Source organism: Lutra lutra, chromosome 12 (assembly GCF_902655055.1).
Source record: "Lutra lutra chromosome 12, mLutLut1.2, whole genome shotgun sequence".
NCBI lineage: Eukaryota > Metazoa > Chordata > Mammalia > Carnivora > Mustelidae > Lutra > Lutra lutra.
In genome coordinates, this window is record NC_062289.1 from 83,439,271 (window position 1) to 83,465,097 (window position 25,827).

Genomic DNA, 25,827 nt, shown 5'->3' on the forward strand with positions numbered 1-25,827 from the left:
AAAAATTTAAATTATTTTATTATAAAAATTTATGTAAACCATAAACACAACAGTTAAAAATAAAACCGAAACAAAATTAATCCAGTACACAAAACATCTCAAACAAAAAAGTAGTAATGAGAACCTGACCAGCTTCTTTGAAATTGTCTTTTAGATATCTGATGACTTCCTAGACTTAAAACAGTGATTTCCATTATAGTTACGCTGTGAAATATTAAACATTATTTCTAAAAGACAAATAAGATTCTCAAACTCAAGGACTAACAAATATTGGCCAAGTGATCACCAAAGCCTATGTGTATTTAACAAAACTATAAATCCAAAGTACAAAATCTACCTGAAATCATCTAGTCAAATACCAGATTACTTAAACGAGACTCAGCTTCTGAGATGGCATAAAGGGAAAATTAACATCTTACTTACATACAAAGTTGTGTACACAAATCAGTTTTTGTCAGTTTATGATTGTTTGCTTTTGTCAATATACGTAAAACAAACCAAACCAGCCACCATTCCTGAAAATCCTTCTTACACTGCGCTGGACTTTGAAAAGATTTCTAATAACTTCAAAGTTCCATAGAAAAATTAGTTTTTTCTTGTTGAAATTACATATAATTTTTCTTTTGAACCTATCGCACTTATTTTAGAGAACAGTTCTCCAACATTAATGCTTCTTTTTTTTCTCATTCCACCTGGGGGACAATACTGAGCCATAAAGGATCCATTCTCCAGCAGGCCCCCCTCTGAACCCAGACAGCGGCTCTCACGCAGAAGCTCTTCACCCAACTATCTCTGAAGGGAAGGTCACTGCCAGAGTACCACACCCCCTTCTCCACATTCACTTAAGATCAGACTTTGTATTTACTCAGCGACAGTTATTACATGGATGACTATGTCCAGACACACAGTGATGTCAGGCAAAAGCAAATCTGCAGTTTCTGGAGCTAAATCTTAACTTAGAAAAGAAGGATTTTATTTACATGACTACCATCCAAGTCAGCTGTTGATTCAAGGAAGATGGTCTATCTTGATTAATGCCATTAGTGGACGATAGCTAAAACTTTGCTCAAATTTCACTGGTTGTGCATTTCACAGGCAGAACCCAGACGAGGTAACAGAGTCTAAAGCCTGCAATCAGGCCAGGCTGACAGACAAATGATCACCCCATTGAAAAAAAAAAAAAAGTCACTAATTTATGCTTTCTTCTTCCTCTGTGGACAAAAAGCCATCAGAAAAGATTGCACAGAATGACTCCCTCAAATAAAGCAGGCCCCCCAAAAGCACAGCATGAGGATAATGGTCTAGAAATCTTTCCTGTAAGAAACTTCATTCAAAATTATCCCATACAACGCTGTATTTTTTCCAGGGCTTCCTAACACAGCTTTTGGCATACAATTTTTTAATAAGCTCTAAGAGATTAGCTGGGGGCGTGGGGGATCTTCTAATCACACAGACACTTTCAGTTTCTTTTTCTTGGCTTTCAGCACAGGAGGCAGAGAAATCTTAAAGGCTGTCCTGTAACGACACAGAGAGGAAGACCCTCTTCAGGGCTCTGAATCCCTCCCCCCTACCCGCGTGGGCCAGACACACCAGCCCAGGGATACTTACTCGCAGGTGGTGCAGATAGGACTGAAATTGCAGAATACTGTAAATTTGAAACACAAACAGGATGTTGGAAAAAAACAAACGCACAGCTGACTTATTTTCTGTGCCCCCCCCCCGCAAACATAGAAAAAAACAGTACTTAAACTTACTTGACAAGCACACAGAACAGACATAGCCAATTTCAATGAGATTTCGATGACAGAAGCAAGCTGCCCGGTAGTCCACATGGACTGGGGGAGGGAGGATTAACTGAGATCTTTGATCTTGATCAGGGAGAAAAACCCACTGTGTGGGGGGGGGAAGAGGCAAAGAAATGTTATTGAAAACATGGGGGAATATAACCGGAAGTTAGAACACAAGTATCAGATATTAGGTAGTGAACACCAAAGAGAATAATAAATTAGGATTTTCCTTAAAAGTCTACCAAGAGGGGCACCTGGGTGGCTCAGTGGGTTAAGCCTCTGCCTTCAGCTCAGGTTATGATCTCAGGGTCCTAGGATTGAGCCCGCATAGGGCTCTCTGTTAAGCAGGGAGCCTGTTTCCCCCACCCCCGTCTCTGCCTGCTTGTGATCCTTGTCTGTGAAATAAATAAATAAAATCTTTTTAAAAAATAAATTAAAAAAAAAAAAAGTCTACCAAGAAATGCTTCTTTATTCAGTCGGCAGGTACAGAGCACCTCCCCAAAGCAGCCACTGTTGTCTGCTTATATAAGCTGCCTTCAGACGACCCAAGTTGTCCCCTTCTAGTTTCAAAGCCCCTGGGCCACCCATCTACTCTTTCTCTCACTTACTAGCATCACCATCGTGCTCCCCTTCATTCCCCAGAAGACAGGGGCTCACCCAGACGCAAGGTGTTAGGGCCCTGCTGACGGTCCCTTACCAGCAGATACTGCAGAAGGGAAGGCATCTGAGGTACCTTCAGGTACAGTCCCCCCGTGATGTCACAAGCCTGCAAGACATCCAAAGGGCTCTCTGCCAAACTGGCACTCGCTTAGCTTTTCCAGATGGATGTCAATCTCACCAGCCATTCTTCAGGTCTCCGGAGGAGAGGGGGATAGGACGGAGCCCATCAAAAGGGCATGCTTTCCCAAAGGTACGTGAGGACCAGAAACTTCCCGCTACCTCTCAAGGTGTTCAGCTACTTTTCCCGGAGGCATCACACTCTTTCCCCCTTTGAAGAGCTTAGTGGAGGACAGTACATGACCTTGGTCCTGTGTTTTCTACAGATGAAATTTTTATTCTAGCCACATTTACTCATTTTCATTCTATTTTTAACAACAGCTCTGAGATCACCCTGAAGCCATAAAATTCACCCTTTAAAATGTGTGCTTCACTATTTTTCACTGTCTTCAGAGCTGTGCCGCCACAATCTAGTTCCAGAACATTTCCTCACCCCAAAAGGAAACCCCACACCTATTAGCCGTTACTCTCAACCTCCTACCCCGAGGCTATCAGCGACCTACTTTCTCTCTCTCTGGATTTGCCTATTCTGGGTATTTCATACAAATGGACTCATACAATTTTCCCTCAGCATCATGTTTTCAAGATTTATCCACACTGTGGCAAGATCAGTACTTCATCCCTTTTTATGGCCAAACAATATTCTATCTTATGGTTATACCACGATTTGTTTAACTCCTTTCATCAACTGATTGACACTTGGGTACAAGTGGAGGGAAGACGGAGAGTCAATCAGTCGAGTAAATGCAGAAATACTGTCACAGGCTATGATCACATCCATAAAGAAAAATGAAGTTGGGTAAGGGGACATGGAGTGACCCTAGATGCTCAGGGAAGGCTTCTCTGAGAAAAGCAGAAGCAGAGGCCCAAACAAGGGCAGGGAGTAGACCATACACATACCTATGGAGAAGCCTTAGAAGCAGAGGGAACAGCTTGGTGCACACATCCTCAGCGGCAGCGGGCCTGGAGTTTTAAAGCAATAGAGAAGAGCCCGTATGGCCGGAATAAAGAGATTCCATGGTAAAAGGAGATACCCAGAAACCATATCATGGCGGGAGTACAGACAGCCATGGCAGAACTCTGGGGTTCAGTCTGTGTGTGAGGGGATGCCATGGGAGGGTTTTAAGCAGGTGAGTGACAAGATCTGATTTCCATTTTGAAAGCTTCGTTCTGCCGGCCTTGTTGAGAACGGACTTTGGTGTGAGGGGTAAGCGTAGAAACAGACCAGTTAACAGATCCGACAATCCACCACTTGAGTGGTAGCAAGGAAGGAGAAGACATATGGTGGGATTCAGGCGCGATTTCAAAGACTGAATCAAAAGGATTTGCTAATGGGATGGAAAGGAGAGGAAGAGAAGAAACAAGGCAGCGTCAGGATTTTGGCTTGGGGGCTGGTGAACTGAGCTGCCACTGCTGAGATGGGGAGGCCCCCGGGGGGCAGCGTGGCGAAAACCAGGAGTTCTGTTTCCGACAAGTTCAAGTTGAGACGCTGCTGGATGTCCAAGGGGAGATGCTGCCTGAGCCGCTGACTGTGCAAGTCTGGAATGCAGAGAGCCTGCGTCTGGCCCAGACATAGCGACGTGAGCGTCAGGCAGGCAAAGCTGGCATTTAAACTCAGGGCAAAGGAAAGATCTTCTAGGAGTTAACAGACGCTGTGTAGAGTGAAATGTGCAGTTAAAAAATGGATTCAACCTTTCCGAGTTTTTAATTCTGAAATATAACCATATGTGCAAGAGCATATACACATAACATGTGAGTATGGTTTACGTAGATTTAAATAAAACGAATACCATGGATCTACCATCAAGCTTAAGAAATAGGACAATTTGGAACCTCTGATGCTAGTATACTTTCTAATCATATCTCTCCTTCCCACTCTGTGTCCTCGGCAGGACCCTAAACTCAGCATTTTCCAGTTTTGTGCATTTAACTTATCCTTTTAGCAAAGAATATTTCTTGTGGTCAAAAAAAACATTTATCAAGGGCGCCTGGGTGGCTCAGTGGGTTAAGCCGCTGCCTTCGGCTCAGGTCATGATCTCAGGGTCCTGGGATCGAGTCCCACATCGGGCTCTCTGCTCAGCAGGGAGCCTGCTTCCCTCTCTCTCTCTGCCTGCCTCTCTGTCTACTTGTAATCTCTGTCTGTCAAATAAATAAATAAAATCTTTAAAAAAAAAAAAAAAAACATTTATCAAAAGTTCGGCAATTTCTTCAGTCTTATTTGGGTATTTTTTCCCCCTTTTTAGTTAAATTAAATTTCCGTCTCATACATTTGACTGAAAAGCAACATCTAACAATGCTGTCCGACAGAAATATAATGTGGGCAATATGTGAAACTTAAAATTTTCTAGCCGCATAAAAAAGGAAAAAAAACAGATAAAATTAATTTTAATAACATTTTATTTAACTCCGTATAGTCAAAGTATTATCATCTTAACAGGTAATCCTATAAAATCTTTATTTTACATTCTGTTCTTCATACTAAGTCTTTGAAATTCAGTGTGTATTTTACACTTAACAGCACAGCTCAATCCAGACCAGACTCCTTGCAAGAGCTCAACAACCATACAACTATCACACAGGACAGCACAGATCTGCAGTACAACCCCATCTTTATAAGATTCTCTGCTTATGGGGCGCCTGGGTGACTCAGTGGATTAAAGCCTCTGCCTTTGGCTCAGGGCATGGTCCCAGGGTCTTGGGATTGAGCCCCACATCAGGCTCTCTGCTCAGCGGGGAGTCTGCTTCCCCTCCTCTCTCTCTGCCCGCCTCTCTGTCTACTTGTGATCACTGTCAAATGAATAAATAAAATCTTTAAAAAAAAAAAAAGATTCTCTGCTTAGCGATCCATGCTTCCATCTATACCTACACAGAGAGATGTGTCATGCTGTTCACCTAATATTAGCAACAGTAACTGTAGGAGGATAGGATTTGAAGGTTGTTTTTTTTTTACCCCTTTAAAAAAATACTTTCCTATATTGCCTGAATTCATTTCAATATGTGACTCGCTTTTACAGAATCAATCATTACATAAAATGTAAATAAAAATGTTGAAGGATCCCAAGAGTTGTACACCTGAAACTAATGTGACACTGTGTGTCGAATGTACTCCAATGAAAAAATAAAATAAGGACCAGAGAGATGTTAGTGCTCTAAGCGACAGCATCTCACAGCCTAATTCCTAAAACTGTGCGAAGGCTGGTGACAGGCACTTAACAACGAAGAGAACACACCAGGCTCCCCTGACCACCAACACCACACTTCCACGGAACACGTACCTGTTGGAGGAGTCCTGAATCCGAGTCTAAAACACAGGCATCGATCAAAATATTCTGAAATGAACATTCCAAAAACATTATAGAATAATAAAAATATAGAATAAAAAAAATAAAAATTACACTGGGAACCTAAGTGCTAGACTTTTTTAGACTATTCTTAAAACAGTGGAATAACTCTGCAAGGCAGGTATTTGATCATATTTTGCAGCTGAAACACCTAGGCCTTGGCCAGGCTGTGGTCACAGAGCTTGGGGGACGGGGGGAGCAGAGCTGTCACCCCAATCTGCCTGTCCCCAAAGCCCACGGTCTTTTCACATCACGCTGCTGCTACAACATGGAGAATATCAGGCATGGATATGGGGATATGGCATTTTGGGTTAAAACTGAAGTTTTAAGAAAGTTTTTTCTTAAAAACATACCAGAGAAAATACATTAGTGATAATTCATTTGAATTAATGTAGATTCATTCAATTATTTGCAAAGTAAAACTATCAAATCTTGGTAAGACCTCCCTAAAGCAAAGAAAGGAATGGAGGCAAGGTACGCAGCGAACTATAAATCTGGGATTCTTAGCCTGAGGTCCAAGGATGGGCTAAACAGGGTTACATGAATACCATGAAACTATATGCAAAACTGTGTTTCAGGGTGCTTTTTTCTGGGGACCCATAAGATTCATGGGGTCCAGGACCCAAAATAGAGTAATGACTAGTACAATATATGAATTCCATATTCTTTATCCACTGATAAGGCCATTTAGTCAAAATATTTGTGTAGGTCATTCAAAAAATAAAACTCATTATGAAATAAATATTTCCTAAAAAGAATGCTCCCAAGGGACAGGGGGAAGAAGAGAGAGGGGACCCAAGAAACAGACTCTTAACTACAGAGAACACACTGATGGTCACCAGAGGAGGGGGCGGTGGAGGACACGGGTGATGGGGATTAAGGAGTGCACCTGTCACAAGGAGCATTGGGTGACAACTGGAGTGCTAAATCACGATATGGCACACATGACACTAACAGAACACTGTATGTTAAATATGCTGGAATTTAAATCAAAACAAACAAATAAATAAATAAATAAATAAAAGATGCTCCCAATTCACCTGCTTCTGTGCTGCGAAGATGACATTCATGAAGTTCATATACTGCAGGGCGCTGTCTTCTGCAGCCTTAATCACCTAAAAATCACATCCCTGTAAATACCTCGTGGGCATATCCGAGTTCTCACTGCAAACACAACCAATGCAGCTTGTCTAATCTGCCTGCGTAGTACCATGGTTAAATAAATAGGTGCATAGGTGCAGTGTAAAATGACCTACCCTCCAAGAGATAGACAGTCCCTGGTTAACAGTTCCACACAGCACCTATATGGGCACATGTGTGCCCACACACACACACACACACAGAAGCAGCACACACACGTGCCCTAGGATGATTATCTAGTGCTCTGCAAACTTTTTTTTTTTTTTTTTAAATAAACTCTGCACCCAACATGGGGCTCGAACTCACAACCCTGAGATCAAGAGTCACATGCTTTACCCACCGAGCCAGCCAGACAGCCCTGCAATCTGCTTCTTGGTCCCACAGGGGCGCAGGGCAGGGGGTCAATCTTGTATCAGTGAACTTGGATGTACGTCATCCTTTGTGCTAACTTCATAGACTCCACTGCTGAACCAGTTCTCTATAGAGGACACTGAAGAAGCTTCCAGTCCTGTTTTAGACAATGCTCTGGGGAACGCTCTCATATATGCTGTACACAACTCTCTGAATAGCTCCTAAAATAATCAGGGGGATTGCTAAAATACACACACCTTTCATCCTGCTACAGGCTACCAAACACGCCTCAAAAAAATGTTGTTCCGATCTACCCTCCCACTGGCAATGCAAGAGAAAAACCCACCCCCAAGCCTGCCACCAACGCGGGGAAGTGCCCATTTGGGCTGAGCAAGAAGCAGACAATGCAAACCTTGTTACCGGATGCTTCTAGTTCTTTGCTCACTGGTAAGGCTCCACGTATTTTCAAATGCTAACTGGCCACCTGCATTTCTTCTTTTGCAGGCTGCTTGTTTTCTACATATTTTAGAGTAAACCTTAACTTTTAAAATTTAATTGATAAGGTCGGGGTGCCTGGATGGCTCAGTCAAGTGTCAGACTCTTGGTCTCAGCTCAGGTCTTGATTTCAGGGTCGTGAGTTAAAGCCCCAAGTTGGGCTCCAGGCCCAGTGTGAAGCCCACTTAAAAAAAATAAATGAATAAGATAAAAAACATTTTAGAACTATTATATTAATCCTCTGTCAGGTAGCTATGCTGAAAATACTTTTCCTAATAGCTTTTCTTTCATCCTTGTTTTGGGGTTTGATTTTCTTGAGGTCTTAAGCTTCACATCACGCTCAGCAAGGTCCTTCCCAACCTGAGCTTGTAAACAGGTACTTTCTTCCAGAGCTTTTATGACTTGAACTTTCACAGTGACATGTCTGACCTTTACTAGAATTATTTAGGTGTGAGCAATGAGATCTAACTTTGTTTTCCCCCAAAAGGTCAACCAATTGGCCCAGCCCCTTTAACTGAATAATCCATTTTCTTCCCACTAACTTAAGTGCTTCCTTTCGACAAGCCAAACTCCTCTGTGGACCTGATTTTATTTCTGGAGCCTAGCCTTTCCCATTTACTCTGGGCCTCCTACTGCGCCAGAACCACACTGTTCCTACAACTTTGCAATGTGTTTTAAGATCTAACAGCAAGTTCCTGCTTATTATTCTCTTTCAGAAAGCACCTGGGGCGCCTGGGTGGCTCAGTGGGTTAAAGCCTCTGCCTTCGGCTCAGGTCATGATCCCAGGGTTCTGGGATCGAGCCCTGCATCGGGCTCTCTGCTCAGCAGGGAGCCTGCTTCCTCCTCTCTCTCTGCCTGTCTCTCTGCCTACTTGTGATCTCTGTCTGTCAAATAAATAAATAAAATATTAAAAAAAAAAAAAAAAGAAAGCACCTGGCTATTCTCCTTGATTTATTCTTCCAGATAAACCGATTTTTTTTTAAAGATTTTAAGTAATCTCCACACCCAACATGAGGCTCAAACTTATTACCCCGAGATCAAGAATCACACACTCTACCAACTGAGCCAGCCAGGTGCCCCTTACTGTTGAATTTCTTAAAGCACTTGGCGAGGAGTTGGCTTCAGATACCCTCTTCCTCTGCACCCCCCGACCTGTGACATGCACTCTCTAAATAAAATCTTTAAAAAAAAAAAATTCCGAAATTGAATTTATAGTTTAACTTTGGAAAAACTGATATCCAAGAATAAAATAGGACTCTCCATTCCTTCAATTCTCTCATGTCTCTCAGAATTTTAGTCTTTCATCATAATCTATTGTATTTATACATTGCTTGTTAATTTATTCTGGATACTCATATTTATTATAAATGGGTCTAGCACTTTTATGCCATTATGCTTTCTAATTCGATATAGGTGGTGTATAAACATAGTACTGATTTTTTTAATCTTACCAAAATCCTTGATTTCATTTCCTGATTATCTATAAAGAGATAAAGACAGATTAAAATTTAACTGGTTCTTAGTAAACATAAGGTTTTATAACCAACATTTTTAAAGAGTCCACCAAAATTATAGCAGTAAAATAAGGATTCCAGATCTCACAAAAAAACCACACTCCTACCTTTCACCTCCTTGTTCATTCTATGAATGTCTGAATTTTTTAGCATTAAGGAATTTTGAAATATTATTTAATTTCATAAATACTTATAGTAAACAGAAAAATAACCTCAAATTTTAAATTAATCCATTCACCTAGCTGAAAAAAGAAATGCTCTATTTCCCATGATAAACACACAAGACTACTTGGGGGTTTCCACTTACCAACTGCAATCAACTGAGCTTTGTAACCAAAACCTGATCTCTGTCCCAGAAAATTAAAATCACCATGATTTACCCTGCGATCATCCACTACATCCTAGAATACTGTGATGATTCGTAAGTACACAAGCCAGATAACAAACATCGGGCTCTTTGCTCAGCAGGGAGCCTGTTTCTCCCTGTCTGTCTCTCTCTCTGCTCTCTTCCAAGTAAATAATTTTTTTTTTTTTTTTTTAAATTTAAAGACTGGGAGAACATCACACCAACAGACATCAACATGCTTGGGACAGTGTTGTTTACTCTATGTTAAGTGCAAATAACCTGTGGGCCTCGAGAGAAACCACTCATTTATTAACCCTCAGGAGCAGCGAACAACTTTTGTAAATACCAAACACATGCTCCTAACTTAAGAAAGGTAGAAAAGACACACACACCCTCCCCAATTTGTCAAAGCAAGTTACAAGCATCCTGAAGAATGTTTTGTGAGCAGAAGGACATACTAGAGAAAACAGTTTTCTTTCTTTTACATTTCAAGTTTTTACAGATTATCTTAAAAATATTCCAAAGCCAAAATAAATTGTTTTTTTGATTACCCACCACTTTAGAATACTCATGCCTTTCCTTAATATGGATACCCAAGGTTCTAAAAATTATCACAAGTTAAGATATTCAGAAGACACCCTCTGAATGACTAGAACACCAAGGATACAGCAAAGAGCTTTGGCGAGGGATCCTGCCAGCAGAGTTTCTGTATGTTGACCCTTTATGTCACCTGCAAATAATTAAAAAAAAAGAAAATTGGGACGCCTGGGTGGCTCAGTTGGTTAAGCAGCTGCCTTCGGCTCAGGTCATGATCCCAGCGTCCTGGGATTGAGTCCCACACTGGGCTCCTTGCTCATCAGGGAGCCTGCTTCTCCCTCTGCCTCTGCCTGCCATTCTGTCTGCCTGTGCTTGCTCTCTCTCCCTCTCTCTCTCTCTCTCTCTCTCTCTCTGACAAATAAATAAATAATCTTAAAAAAAAAAAAAGAAAGAAAATTAAAGAGAATGTTTAGGTTTTCTTGAACTAAAACCATTTTCAAACCAAAGCATTCTTCTTCCAGAATGAAATCAGCTGATACTTTAAAACATAGAGAGCAATCTGTTCTCAGTAATGCTTAAATAAGCAATTTTTAACATTGTCTCAATTTAAAATATCCTGTGGTCAGGGACTGAGAGAGTACAAAGTTTCAGTTTGGGGTAATCTAGGAATGGACAGCTGTGATGTTTATACCCAGTGTGAATGTACTTATTGCCACTGCACTGCACATTTTAAAATGGCTGAATGGTAGGGATGCCTGGGTGGCTCACTTGGTTAAGCCGCTCCCTTTGGCTCAGGTCATGATCCCGGTGTCCCGGAATCGAGTCCCGAATCGGGCTCCATGCTCAGCGGGGAGCCTGCTTCTCCCTCTGCCTACAACTCTGTCTGCCTATGCTCGCTCGCTTGCTCTCTCTCTCTCTCTGACAAATAAATAAAATTTAAAAAATCTAAAAAAAAAAAAATTTAAATTAAAAAATGGCTGAACGGTAAATTTTATGTTATATATATTCTCTTTTTTTTTTTTAAGATTTATTTATTTATTTATTTGACAGAGAGAGATCACAAGCAGGCAGAGAGGCAGGCAGAGAGAGAGGAGGAAGCAGGCTCCCTGCTGAGCAGAGAGCCCGACGCGGGGCTCGATCCCAGGACCCTGAGATCATGACCTGAGCCAAAGGCAGCGGCTTAACCCACTGAGCCACCCAGGCGCCCCTATATTCTCTTTTCAAAAAAGATTTTTTTTTTTTTAAGATTTTATTTATTTATTTGAGAGAGAGACAGTGAGAGAGAGCATGAGCGAGGAGAAGGTCAGAGGGAGAAGCAGACTCCCCATGGAGCTGGGAGCCCGATGTGGGACTCGATCCCGGGACCCGGGGATCATGACCTGAGCCGAAGGCAGTCGTCCAACCAACTGAGCCACCCAGGCGTCCCAAAAAAGATTTTAAGTAACCGCTATACCCAATGTGAGGCTCGAACTCACAACCCCGAGATCAAGAGTCATATGCTCCACTGACGGAGCCAGCCAGGTGCCCCCTACAGTATGTATATTCTACCACAAGAAAAAATATCCTGGTGTTTTCTGGAAAGGTTCAGGTTTGTTAACGATCTAAGTGGAGCAAAAGGTCACGTGCAACTGCCTGCGCTGAGCCTATCTGCCCTCCTTCCCACCACCCCTCTGTCTCATGCCCCTCAGAGAGCTGCTCCGCTAGTAGAAAGGGGGCAGGATGTTCCCCCTTGGCTGTGGCAAGCAGAGACAAAGCTGGAAACTTGTTTGAAGCCTTGAGTGAAAAAAGTCAAGCCTCTCAAGAGGGTGGAGAGCTCAGACTGACATCCGGCGTCAACAGGGCCTGCAGCGGGTCCAGGAGCACAGACACCTCCACCCATGGGTGAGGTCAGACCGGGAAAGGTCTTGAGCACCACACTGAGAAGTTGGGACTTTACCCTGGAGGCCCATGGTTCTCAAAGTATGATTCTAGAACCAGGTATAAGAGCATCACCTGGAAACTTACCAGAAACCCAGATTCTTGGGACCACTCTAGACCTGCTGCATCAGAAACCGCAGGGTAGGACCCAGCATTTTGTTTTAACAAGCCCCCCAGGGGATTCTTACCAGCTTTACTGGGGTGTAATTGACAGATCATAAAATTCACTCCTTTTAAGTAAACACTTCAATGTTTTTTTTAAGCAAATTTAGAGAGCTGTAAACGATTACCACAACCCAGTTTTAGAGCATTTTCTTTACCCCAAAAGATCACTTGGGCCCATTCCATTCACTCCTCCCCCACCCTCGGAAACCACTAACCTACTTTCTGTCTGTAAAGGTGGACTTTCCTTCCAGGTGGCTCTGACACCAGCTACAAGTTAAGAACCAAAGGCTGCAGACAACAGGGGACCCATAACAGCCTTTAAGCCATGAAACAACCGCTCTGGCTTTTAGGAGGATTAACTGTAAAAGACCTGAAGGGACAGAGACAGGAGCCAGCAGGCGGAAGCTGTTAGAATGACCCAGAGCGGCAGCTCTCCACCTGGGCACCTGTGCCCTACAGGAGATATGTGCCAAAGTCTGAGATATATTTGGAGGCCACAATGGAGGGATGTTATGACATCTACCGGGTCTAGGCCAGGGATGCTGCTAAGTGTCCTCCAAAGCACCACACAGAGGCCACAACAAAGAATGTTCCAGCCCAAAATTCCAACAGGGCTGGGCCTGAGCTAGATGCGGTAAAAGGGGGCAGATTTTGAAGGTACTAGCTAAAAGGGTATCACAGCTGATTAGATGTTGAATGTGAGCAGAGAAGGGGCTCAAAAATGAAAGCGTTGAATTTGAAAAAGTATGTGGAAGGGCGTGGCAGAAACTGGGAGCGTAGACGGTGGTGTAGGTGGGAGGGAAAGGTAAGGAAACTAGTCTGGGGCGAGTCAACCACACTGTGCAACACCTACATGGAGATGTTTGCTGAAAGAAAGGCTGGATTAGAGATCATAAAGACTGGGAAGTGTTCACAGAGAATTGATAACTAAAGACAAGAGTGGATGGAAACATACAGAGGAAGAGAAAATAAGAAAATAATGTGCAGAATTAACAAACCTATTTTTTAAGGGACAAGATGAAGGAAAAAATAAAAAATGGAAGAATGGTCCAAAAAGAGAGGAAAAACAAGTCAAAAGAATAGCCTTAGAGGCTAAGAGTAGGTTTCAAGAAGTAGAGGCTGGCGGACAGTGTGAGATGCTGGCGAGGTCAGGAGGTCACACAAACAAGGCACAGGCTTTGAGGAAAAGGATTTTATAAAAGAAAAGAGAGAACACAAGTAAATACTCCCAAGAAACCCAACTCTCAGGACTTAAAGCCTCAGGACCTCCAGGTTCAACTGCAATTGTAAGATAACAAGAACGGAGAAAGCCATTACTCTTGGTCATGAGATCCTTAATCTCTTCAGCAATAACTTCATTCGCTGCTGTGAACAACTCATACTTCCCGTCCTTGCTCCCTGACGGGCTGAACTCAGAAGAAGGGTTGCCAGGGTCTCCAAAAAAGTCTCCAAGTCTGCCATGCTTTCCAGGATACAAGAACCGACTGAAACAGTGGGGAAAAAACACCAAGTTATACTAGGCCACTGTCTTCACTCGACATCCAGATGAAATTCAGTAAACAAACAACCACAGCAACTCCGACCCAAGATTCTGTAATAAGTTTCATTTTTAAGAAATGTATAAGACGGGCAAACTGGCAAACATGAGGTCTACCCCAAGAGAATGTTTTAATGATCCCCCTGTTTTCTCACAAATGAGAGGAAATAACGCATGTGTGCTGGGTCCCAGCCTCTTGAAATGCTTTGGGGTGGTTCTCATTCTACTTTCTCAGATACCAACTGGGAAGAGAGTCATAACCAAATTCTCACTTGCAACTAGTTTGTTATTTGAGGTACATTTATCTACCCCAGTAATAAAAATCTGCCCCAAGGGTCCCTAAAAGATTCTCCTAGTGCTTCACGATTTTTATAGTAATCCTGTAAAAACCCGTATTTGATTCTTCTAAACACTGGAGAACTTTGCTTCTCATCAAATCAGAGTCATCGTTTTTCATTCAACTCTGAGAAAAATGCATGGTGATCATGGGAGCGGGAGCACGTACTGGGAGGCCCACAGGCTCCTTCAACACACCAAAGAGAACAGCCCTAAGAAATAAGAAATTTGAGAACTATCCACTGACCTTATATGAAATACACGGGTACACAAGAGTCACTTCTACCAGGATGTAACATTTAATCAAGACACAGAAGAGCCGTGTCTTACACGGGAAGTATGATTCTATAGTCAGCATATGCATGAAAAGTAAATGCGGTGAAAATATGTAGCCTATACCTGGTCCCTTTTGAGCTGCACTCCTACGCACCCGCCCCTAAGAGACTCTACCCCATGCCCCAGCCAGTGTTTATACCCGTCTTAGAAAAGGTCAGGGCTTCCTCAGCTGAGCACCAGATGGAGTAGTTCGCTTGGGTTTAAACCCAATTAACAAGAAAAACCCTTATCTGTAAACACCAGAATCACACCAAGAGCAGTGAAACATTACAACCAGAGAAGCACACAGAGCCCACAACTCGAGAAAAGAAAGCAGAATCACACCTCCCGTTTCATCTGCCCCCACCGGGGGCAGACTCGAGCAAAGAACAGTAACAGAAGTTACCACCCTTGCTGGATAATTCTCCCTGGTATTTGCCTAGAAAGGATGGGTGAACCCGGGTAAGTTAAATGCGCACATGATGCAAGTCTATTAGGTACCAGCTAATGAGTCTTCCAATTTTCATCTCTGTCAAAATCTACATGTACTGACTCCTCATGCTGCGAGTCTTGTTCAACGCTACATTAAAAAAAATTCTGCAACACAGAAAAGGAAGAGTAGTACATGCTGACTAGCACAAAAACCTCACCAATGTTAAACACCAAATAGTTAGAGGAATCACTATGGTCGTACCTTTCTTGAATGTGACTCGCTATCACAGCAAGTTTGTTGGAACGATTCATGAATAAATGAGAATTTCCCAGCACCATCACAGCATCTATGCATTTTGATAAAGTAAACTGTTGAAAAACAGAAAACATGAGAAAAGGTAAAACAGCTATCCAAATAACTAGGTTGGGTCTTGATAAAGATTTCACTTAAATTTTATTCACTGCTAAAAATTTGCTGAGGAGCTCCCTCCTCCAAAACCATAAGCAAACCACCTGAAAACTAATTTTCTACTTTTCCTTATGTGAGATGATTTCTACATCAGTGCATTATTCCACAACTATTTTCTGCAAACATTCAAGGAAAGCAAACATGTCACATATTCTGTGATAAAATTACTAACAAACTATTAGTATGTATGAAGTAGATGATTAACACATACTGATTAAACTGATGATTTCTGTAAGTTTTCAATTCATTCACTAAGTATGCTAAGCTCCTGCTATGTGTCAGGCAAAGATCCCTTCTTTTGTGAAGCTTACATTCTCACAAGTACTAATACTATTAAAAGATGTAGGTGGGGGGTGCCTGGGTGGCTCAGTGGGTTAAAGCCTCTGCTTTCAGCTCAGGTCATGATCCCAGGGTCCTGGGATCGAGCCCCACATCGGGCTCTCTGCTCAGCAGGGAGCCTGCTTGCCCCTCTCTCTCTGCCTGCCTCTCTGCCTACTTGTGATCTCTGTCAAATAAATAAATAAAATCTTTAAAAAAAAAAAAAAAGACCCTTTAAAAAAAAATAAAAGATGTAGGTGGATATTCTTATAATCATGGAATAAAGCATGTTTCTCTTAAAGAAAAGAATACTTCCGGCAACAAATAAAACACTGATAAATCCCACTTTATTAAAAAAAAAAAAGTAGGGGGCGCCTGGGTGGCTCAGTGGGTTAAAGCCTCTGCTTTCGGCCCAGGTCATGATCCCAGGGTCCTGGGATTGAGCCCCATGTCAGGCTCTCTGCTCAGTGGGAAGCCTGCTTCCCCACACCTCCCGCCCCCGCCTGCCTCTCTGCCTACTTGTGATCTCTGTCTGTCAAATAAATAAATAAAATCTTAAAAAAAAAAAAGTAAAGCAAATCTATTAAAATTTCTGTATGGCAAAAAAAATGACTGTAAACAAAAGTGAAAGCCAAATTACAAACTGGGAAAATATCAACATATGACACAAAAGGTTAGCCTTCTCATATAAAGAGTGTCCACAAATCAGTAAAAAAAAAAAAACAACAACAAAAAAACAAAACCAGAAGAGGAAAATGGGCAATGCCCCAAGGGAAAAATACAAAGGGCCACAGAATACACTAAAAGCAAATTGAGATAGCTTTTATGGTACATGATATTGGCAAAAGATAAAATAAGGAAAGAGAACGTCTTGTGTGGTTTCAAAAAAAAAAAAAAAAAAAAAGCCTTCTCATATACCACTGATGAGAGTTCAAAATAAAACAGTATTTTTGGAGAGTAACAGGCTAATATGCAGCGATGTGCTGTTCTTTCTATAAGATGGAATACTATTCACCAATAAAAGGAATGAATTACTGTAACAAAACAGACAAATCTCAAAATAATTATGCTAAGTAAAGAAACCAGACCAAAAGTAATCCCACTATGTACTGTTTGATTCCATTTATATAAAATTCCAGAAAATGTAAACTAATCTAAAATCAGTGGTTGCCTGGGGGTGGGGACAAGCAGAGAGAAGGGGGTAGGATAAATTATAAAGAAATATGAAACTGGGACGCCTGGGTGGCTCAGTTGGTTAAGCAGCTGCCTTCGGCTCAGGTCATGATCCCAGCATCCTGGGATCGAGTCCCACATCGGGCTCCTTGTTCTGTGGGGAGCCTGCTTCTCCCTCTGCCTCTGCCTGCCACTCTGTCTGAGTGCTCGCTCTCTCTCTCTCTCTCTCTCTCTGACAAATAAATAAATAAAATCTTTGAAAAAAAAAAAAGAAATATGAAACTTCTGGGGGTGACAGATTTATACATTCATAATTTTGATTATGGTGATAATTTCACGAATGTATACATATACGAAAACATATCAAACCAAATACTTCAAATATGTGCTGAGCACGGCATGTCAATTTTCTCTTGATAAAGCTAATTTTAACTTTGACTTTTCTTTTGTATTTTTAAGATTTTATATATTTATTTGATAGAGATCACAAGTAGGCAGAGAGAGAGAGAGAGGAAGCAGGCTCCCCGCTGAGCAGACAGCCGGATGCGGGGCTCGATCCCAGGACCCTGGGATCATGACCTGAGCCAATGGCAGAGGCTTTAACCTGCTGAGCCACCCAGGTGCTCATATATATATATATATATATGTATATATATATATATATATATATATTTTTTTTTTTTTTTTTTTTTTTAAGTAGGATCCACACCTAATGTGTGGCTTGTACTCACGATCCCAAGATCAAGAGTTGCATGCTCTACTGACTGAGCTGGCCAGGCACCCCTTGATTTTAAGAAAGACACCATTAAGAAATTGAAGAGACAAGCCACAAAGTCACAGACCAGGAGAAAATATTTGTAAATCATATATTTGAAAAAAGACTTGTATCCAGACTATATAAAGAGTTCTTACAACTCAGTAATAAGAAAACAACCCAATTTTAAGTTGGGTGTAATAACTGAATATGCATTTCAACTAAGAAAATACAAGGACAGCTTATAAGCATGTATTATATACACATATATATACATATATAATCTATATCTATATATATAATAGTCCTTAAAGAAATGCAAATTAAAACCCCAAGGAGATGCCACTACCTGCTTACTAGAATGACTCTAACAAAACAGACAGGTGTTGGCAAGGAAGTGAAGGTGCTGGAACTCTGACACACTGCTCAAGGGAAAGGAAGACGGCGTCCCCACTTGTTAAGTCTGGCAGCGTCTTCAAGTTAAATCTAAACCTACCATGTGACCAGGCAGTTCAACTCACAGGCATCTACTCGAGAGAAATGCAAACATACGTCCACACAAAGACTTGTTTGAGAATAATCAGCAGAAACAATCCAGATGTCCATGAATAGGTGAGTAAGAAGTATATCCATACAATAAAATACTACTCAGTAATAAAGAGGAATCACCAATACACGCCACAACCTGGATAAACCTCAAAAATGTTACACGAGGGGCCCCTGGGTGGCTCAGTGGGTTAAAGCCTCTGCCTTCGGCTCGGGTCATGATCCCAGGGTCTTGGGATCGAGCCCCGCATCGGGCTCCCTGCTCAGTGGGGAGCCTGCTTCCTCCTCTCTCTCTCTGCCTGCTTCTCTGCCTACTTGTGATCTCTGTCTGTCAAATAAATTTTAAAAATTTAAAAAAAAAATGTTACACGAAGTAGAAAAAACATCATCAAAATACTACCTATAGGGGCGCCTGGGTGGCTCAGTGGGTTAAGCCGCTGCCTTCGGCTCAGGTCATGATCTCAGGGTCCTGGGATCGAGCCCCGCATCGGGCTCTCTGCTCAGCGGGGAGCCTGCTTCCTCCTCTCTCTCTACCTGCCTCTCTGCCTGCTTGTGATCTCTTTCTGTCAAATAAATAAATAAAATCTTTAAAAAAAAAAAAAACTATTAAAAAAAAATACTACCTATAACTAAACTTGTCCAATATGAAAAAAATCAAGGAGTTTAATAACTATTAAAAAAATTAATTCATAGTTTCAAACTTCCCCAAAATGCAAACTCCAGGCCCAGATGATTTCTCTGGAGAACTGTACCACCCAAGCGTCCCTGTACAAGCCTTTTCTGATAAAAAGTATAAAACATGGGGCACCTGGGTGGCTCAGTGGGTTAACCGTCTGCCTTCGGCTCAAGTCTTCATCTCAGGGTCCTGGGATCAAGCCCTACATTGGGCTCTCTGCTCAGCAAGGAGCCTGCTTCCTCCTTTCTCTCTCTGCCTGCCTCTCTGCTACTTGTGATCTCTCTCCCTTTGTCAAATAAAAAATAAAAAAATAAAAAATAAATTTTAAAAGTATTTTTTAAATATATAAAACACTAATGAAAGAAATCAAGATTAAAAAAAAAAGAATGAAAGAAATCAAGATCTAAGTACATGGAGAGATGTACTGTATTTGTAGACTGGAAGACCCAACATAATTGAGACATAGCAGGCATATGTAGAATACATCCTCAAACTGATAAACAGGTTTAACATAATTCCTATCAAGATTCCAACAAGAGGGGCGCCTGGGTGGCTCAGCCATTAAGCAATCTGCCTTCGGCTCAGGTCATGATCCCAGGGTCCTGGGATCGAGCCCCACATCGGGCTCCCTGCTCAGCGGGGAGCCTGCTTCTCCCCCTCCCACTCCCCCTGCTTGTGTTCCCTCTCTTGCTGTGTGTCTGTCAAACAAATAAAATCTTTAAAAAAAAAAAAAGATTCCAAGAAGATCTTTTATAGACATAGACAAGCTCATTCTAAAATTTATATGGAAAAGGAAAGGAACCAGAATAGTTAAAAAAACAGTTTTGAGGAAGAATAAAGTGGGACGAAACAGCCTGCTGGAGCTCCAGACTTACTATCTTGCTACAGTAATCAATACTCTGTGGTATTGGTTGAGGAAGAGACACACAAATAGGTCAAGGGAAGAGAAACAGCACCCAGAAATAAACCCACACATCTATACCCAAGTGGTTTTTGACAAGGCTGCAAAAGCCATTCGGTGGACAAAGAGTAATTTTTCCAAAAATGGTGCCGGAGCAATTAGATTATTCATAGACAAGATAATAAACCTCAATCTAAGTGTCACAGCCTATTAAAAAGTTAACTCAAAATGGGGGCACCTGGGTGGTGCAGTCGGATGAGCCGCAGACTCTTGGTCATGATCTCCGGGTCATGAAATCAAGCCCCACGTCAGGCACTGCACTCAGCACAGAGTCTGCTTAAGACTCTCTCTCTCCCGGGGGCGCCTGGGTGGCTCAGTGGGTTAAAGCCTCTGCCTTCAGCTCAGGTCATGATCTCAGGGTCCTGGGATCGAGTCCCGCATCGGGCTCTCTGCTCAGCGGGGAGCCTGCTTCCCCCTCTCTCTCTGCCTCCTCTCTGCCTGCTTGTGATCTCTCTCTGTCAAATAAATAAATAAAATCCTTAAAAAAAAAAAAAGACTCTCTCCCTCTCTCCCTACCCTTGCATGTGATCTCTCTTTCTCTCTAAAAATAAACAAAATCTTTTTTAAAAATTAACTCAAAATAGATTGTGGAATTTTTTTACGATTTTATTTTTAAGTAATCTCTACACCCAACATGGGGCTCGAACTCACAACCCTGAGATCAAGAGTCACAGGCTCTAACGACTGTGTCAGCCAGGCATCCATCCCTTGATTGTGGATTTAAATGTAAAACTTTTCAGATGACACTGGCGAAAATCTCTGACCTACACAACGTTGAGAGCTCTTACCAAAAGCACCAAAAGCACAGGCTATACTTTTTAAATATCGAGTAACTGGACTTGATCTAAAAAATTAAAAAGACTTCCTGCTCTGTGAAAGATCGCCACAAGAGGATGAAAAGACAAGCTAAAGATTGGGAGAAAATACTGATATTTTCTCAGCATCTGATATCTGAAAAAAGGGCTTATCTCTTGAATACATAAAGGAATCTAAAAACTCAATAGTTAAACATAACCCAACAATCCAACCAAACAATGGATACATGACATGCAAACACATCTCAGGAGGCTTATCTGCATGGCCAATAAGCCCGCGAGAAGCCGTGCGACACTGCCAGCTACTGAGGAAATGCAATCAAGATTCACCGTAAGGGGGGCGCCTGGTGGCTCAGTGGGTTAAAGCCTCTGCCTTCGGCTCAGATCATGATCCCAGGGTCCTGGGATCCAGCCTCACATCGGGCTCTCTGCTCAGCGGGGAGCTACTTCCCCCTCTCTCTCTGCCTGCCTCTCTGCCTAATTGTGATCTCTGCTTGTCAAATAAATAAATAAAATCTTTAAAAAAAAAAAAAAAAAGATTCACCGTAAGGAATCATTACCCAGCTATGAAAACAGTTAGTACAAAAACATGTCAGCATCAAATGCTGGAGGAGAGACTGCATCTCTCACACTTTGCTGGTGGGAATGTAAATCCATTCTAGAAAACAGTGTAGCAGTTTCTTATAAAACCAAACACACGATTACCCTACGTTCTGGCAGTTGCGATCCTGGACTCTTATCCCACAGAAATGAAAACGTCTACCCACACAACAACCTCTATACAAATTCTCAGAGCAGCTTTTGATGTAATAGCCAAGGACTGAAAAGAATTACCTAAATGAAGAGCTTTCCCAGGTAAGTGACGGGACAAACTGTGTTACCTCATGCCACAAAACACCATCCCGCAACAGAAAGGACAAACTTTGCTAAATGGACCGGCCTAAAATGATCAAGGGCATTCTGTTGAGGGGGAAAAAAAAATCTCAAAAACACTTTATGACCTATTTACAGAACTAAGGTGCTGGACAAGAGTAGGAGATCAGTATCTACCGTGGCTCAGGACCAGGGACTGACTACAAAGGGACAGCATCTATAAAGGGAGCACTAGAGAGCTCCTGGGTATGTTAGAATGGTTCTGTTTTGACTGTGGTGGTGGTTTGGTGGTTACACAAATCTATACTCATGATAAGACAGCGCAGAACCACACATACACACAAGTGCAGGTGAAACTGCTGTGATCAGAGTAAGGTCTCAAGAGAGTACTGACGTCAATTTCCTTGTTTCGTTACTGTCCTCTAGGTACTCGAGATGCTACCACTGGGAGAAGCTGCAGCAAGGGTACACGGGACCCCTGTTACCTTTTTTTTTTTTTTAAACAATTTCCTAGGAGTCTGTAATTATTTCATAATAAAACATTTCAAAATAACTTTTTTTAAAGGACTACATATTGGGGGCGGCTGGGTGGCTCAGTGGGTTAAAGCCTCTGCCTTCAGCTCAGTTCACGATCCCCGGGTCCAGAGACCAAGCCCCGCATCGGGTTCTCTGCTCGGCAGGGAGCCTGCCTCCCTTCCTCTCTCTCTGCCTGCCTTTCTGCCTACTTGTGATCTCTATCTCTATCTCTATCTTTTATCTTTAAAAAGATAAAAATCTTTTTAAAAAAATAAAAAATAAAGGACTACGTATTGCACGGACTATATTAAATGTCCTGAAAAGACACTATAGAGGCAGAAAGCAGATCAGTGGCTGCCTGCAACCAGAGGGTAGAAGCACTTGACTGAACAGGCAAGGGAACTTTCTAGGATGACAGAAATGTTCTAAAATGAAACTGCAGTGATAGTTACATTCTTTTTCTGATTTTTCACTAAAAAAGAATTGAATTGTACATTACAATGGATGGACTTCATGATATGTAAAATATGCCTTAATAAAGCTGATTTTTTGGGACGGCTGGGTGGCTCAGTCGGTTAAGCGGCTGCCTTCAGCTCAGGTCATGATCTCAGGGTCCTGGGATCGAGCCCCACACTGGGCTCCCTGCTCCACGGGGAGCCTGCTTCGCCCTCTCCCTCCGCCTGCCACTTCCCCGGCTTGTGCTCGCTCTCTCTCCATCAAATAGATAAATAAAATCTTTTTTTAAAAAAGTTGATTTTTTTTAAATGAAGCTGATTTCCAAAAAAGCAATACAAATACACTTAAACCAGAATTATCCATAGGCCTCCTCAAGCAATCTTACCTGAGATTCCTTTAATGCTTGCTTTCCCCACCAAATTGGGTTGGTATCAACTACGATAACTAGAAGATTCAATTCATCTTCTGAAAGTATTAACAAAGGATAAACACATTAGCCTCATGAAAGCGTATCCAAGCCAACAATCCCAATTTGTAAAGACCCTCCGCAGGTCTTCCAACAGGTCCTGGCTCCCTACTTGAGGAGAACACGAATGTCAGCCATCTCTGCATCAGCCAGTGGCATATGTAATCCTATAACCCAATATACTGGATTATATATATTACTGCCACCTTCCATCAATTATGACATGGCCACTCTCCTTTTTTTTTTTCTTTTTAACATTTAGCAGTTGCTAAAATCAGGATGGTATCTTACAGCTAAGACTGGCAGCACATCTCTCTTAGTGGTATACTAAACAAAAACGTATCTCATAACCCACATTGTCTCAGACAATTAGGCTATACCGCACTCCTATTTTGCAGATGAAAGGAACTTGCTCGAAGTCACACGGCGTTAGCAAGCAGCAAAACTCCCTGCTGTAAAGACAGATCCGCTTGACCGTAAAGAGTGTGGCCTTTCAATACCCCACTGTCCACTTCTGACCCTTTTTTAATGCCACTTAGTACTCATTATCTCATTTTACAGTTGGTTGTGTTTCTGATCTCTCTCGCCAGTTCTGCTAAAGCTAGTCCACTAGACTGTGGACTCCTTACAGAATGAGGATTTTTGCTGGGATGAAATTATATGTGCAAATCACACACACAAAAAAGCCTAGCACAGAAGCACTTAACTGTCTTTCGCAGGCCCTCACTCCTCTACTCACAAGCCTACAATCCTTTGGCCTTATTTTCCATGAGGCCCCATCCCACACCTCTCAGGGCCAGCCAGTCCTTGCTACTACCCAGAGGCCTGGAAAAAGACAGTGTCGCCTCACAGGAGAGATGAGTATCTATACCCATGCACTGCCCAGTGAATGTCCTTCTTTGGGTCTCTACCCAACAATTTGTAGACATGGGCCATGCCAGGCCTGCCTCGCATGGTTGTATAGATTGAAAAAGATAAGCATGGACAGTTAGACTCCCTATTTCCACTCTTGCTCCCTTTTCCACACAGCAGCCAAAGTGACCTTTTAAAATTATAAGTCATGGGGCGCCTGGGTGTCTCAGTCATTAAGTGTCTGCCTTTGGCTCAGGTCATGATCCCGGATGCTGGGATCGAGCCCCACATCGGGCTCCCTGCTCAGCGGGGAGCCTGCATCTCCCTCTCCCACTCCCTGTGCTTGTATTCCCTCTCTCGCTGTGTCTCTGTCAAATAAATAAAGTCTTAAAAATAAATTAAATAAATAAATAGAATTATAAATCAGGGGTGCTTGGGTGGTTCAGTCAGTTTAGCATCTGCCTTAGACTCAGGTCATGATCCCAGAGTCCTGGGATCAAGCCCGGCATTGGGCTCTCTGCTCAGCGGGGAGCCCATTCCTCTCTCTGCCGGCACCCCTCCTCCCTGCTCATGCTCTCTCTCTCAAATAAATAAATTAAATTAAATTAAAATTATCAATTAGACTGTAGAAATTATTTGCTTATTCCTCCCTACCATGGTTTCATATTACACTTAAAAACAAAGTTCAACCTCTTTATCATGGCCCACAAGAGCCACGCATCTACTTAAGCTTCCTGCTCTCATCCCTCTAGCTCACTTCACTCCTACCACCTGGGTCTCTTTTTTCTTAAGACATCAGACTCAGGGCGCCTGGGCGGCTCAGTTGGTTAAGCATCTGCCTTTAGTTCAGGTCATGATCTCAGGGTCATGGGATGGAGCCTGGAGTCAGGCTCCTTCCTCAGCGGGGTGTCTGCTTCTCCCTCTCCCCCGCCCCCCACCCCACTCCTGTGCAAGCACTCTCTCTCAAATAAATATAATCTTAAAAAAAAAAAAAGGCATCAGACTCTATAACTGGTAGTTTAACGTATGAATGGAGGTCTCTCCACCTTCCTTTACCCTCAAGTCCCCCATTCTGTTTTAGTGTAATGCAGTGGCTCAACGTGCCACACAGCCTTTGCAGAGTCATTCAAGACTCCCTTTCAGTACCTGGACTCTTCCCTAAGTAGCTCTTCCATGATCATCCCCTAATCACAACGAACTGCAGCATCCCAGTATATTGTCTTCACAACTCGTCACCCTCCGAAATTTTTTTTTAAATATTTATATTAACATATGATGTATTATTTGCCCCAGGGGTGCAGGTCTGTGAATCGTCAGGCTTACACACTTCACAGCGCTCACCATATCACACACCCTTCCCAATGTCCATAACCCAACCACCCTCTCCCTACCCCCCTGCCCCGGGCAACCCTCAGTTTGTTTTGTGAGATTAAGAGTCTCCTATGGTTCGTCTCCCTCCCGATCCATCTTGTTTCACTTTTTCCTTCCCTACCCGCCAAGTCCCCCGCCCTGCCTCTCAAATTCCTTCTATCAGGGAGATCATATGATAATTGTCTTTCTCTGATTGACTTATCCTCCGAAATTATTATTATTTGCTTGCCTACTGTCTGCCTCGCCCACTAGACTGTAACCTCCACGAAGGCCCCTGACTGCCATGTTCTCTGCTGTATTCCCAGCGCATAAAACAACGCCTGGCACACAGGAGGCCATTCAAAACTATTTACGGAATAAATGAATGTATCTGCTACTCCTCTAAAGACTAAAAAGGCTGCCCAGCCCCCCAATAACGCTCCAGCAGGGTGGTCCTGGCCAAGCCCAAACCGCCCAGTCCCGCGGTCGGGGGTCCCTCCCCGCACAGCCCTCACCGTCTGACACCATGGCTGCCAAGATCCCCCAACGCACAGCCAGCCGTCAAGCGCGCCTCCCGGAGCCGGCGCGCCCCGACTTCCGGCGCGGCCAAGT

The 25,827-nt window shown here is 42.6% G+C and overlaps 1 protein-coding gene across 3 annotated transcripts; it reads right to left on the reverse strand.

Moving 5' to 3' along the window:
- GTF2H3 (general transcription factor IIH subunit 3) lies at positions 1–25,827 on the reverse strand. Of its 3 annotated transcripts, XM_047696204.1 has the most exons (13): positions 25,731–25,827; positions 22,933–23,012; positions 15,253–15,359; positions 13,688–13,854; positions 10,419–10,481; positions 9,513–9,542; positions 9,343–9,371; positions 6,946–7,020; positions 5,840–5,893; positions 2,485–2,553; positions 1,755–1,890; positions 1,609–1,645; positions 1–1,515 (listed from the first exon to the last, which is right to left on the reverse strand). In XM_047696204.1, exons 1-13 carry the CDS (start codon positions 25,741–25,743, stop codon positions 1,446–1,448), a joined length of 930 nt encoding a protein of 309 aa, XP_047552160.1. In that variant the 5' UTR covers positions 25,744–25,827; the 3' UTR covers positions 1–1,445. The 3 variants fall into 3 exon arrangements, with proteins under 3 accessions (XP_047552160.1, XP_047552161.1, XP_047552162.1); XM_047696205.1 differs by lacking the exon at positions 22,933–23,012 and having other exon boundaries at positions 25,731–25,806; XM_047696206.1 differs by lacking the exons at positions 1–1,515; positions 1,609–1,645 and having other exon boundaries at positions 1,757–1,890; positions 2,396–2,553; positions 25,731–25,819.

Excerpts from the sequence above, each read along its gene's own strand:
- GTF2H3 (XM_047696204.1), bottom strand. Across the intron at positions 13,855-15,252 it reads GCGAGTCACATTCAAGAAAG|TCGGTTCTTGTATCCTGGAA; the intron begins GTACGACCATAG and ends CCACTGTTTCAG. Across the intron at positions 10,482-13,687 it reads TAAGGATCTCATGACCAAGA|GTGACATAAAGGGTCAACAT; the intron begins GTAATGGCTTTC and ends AATTATTTGCAG.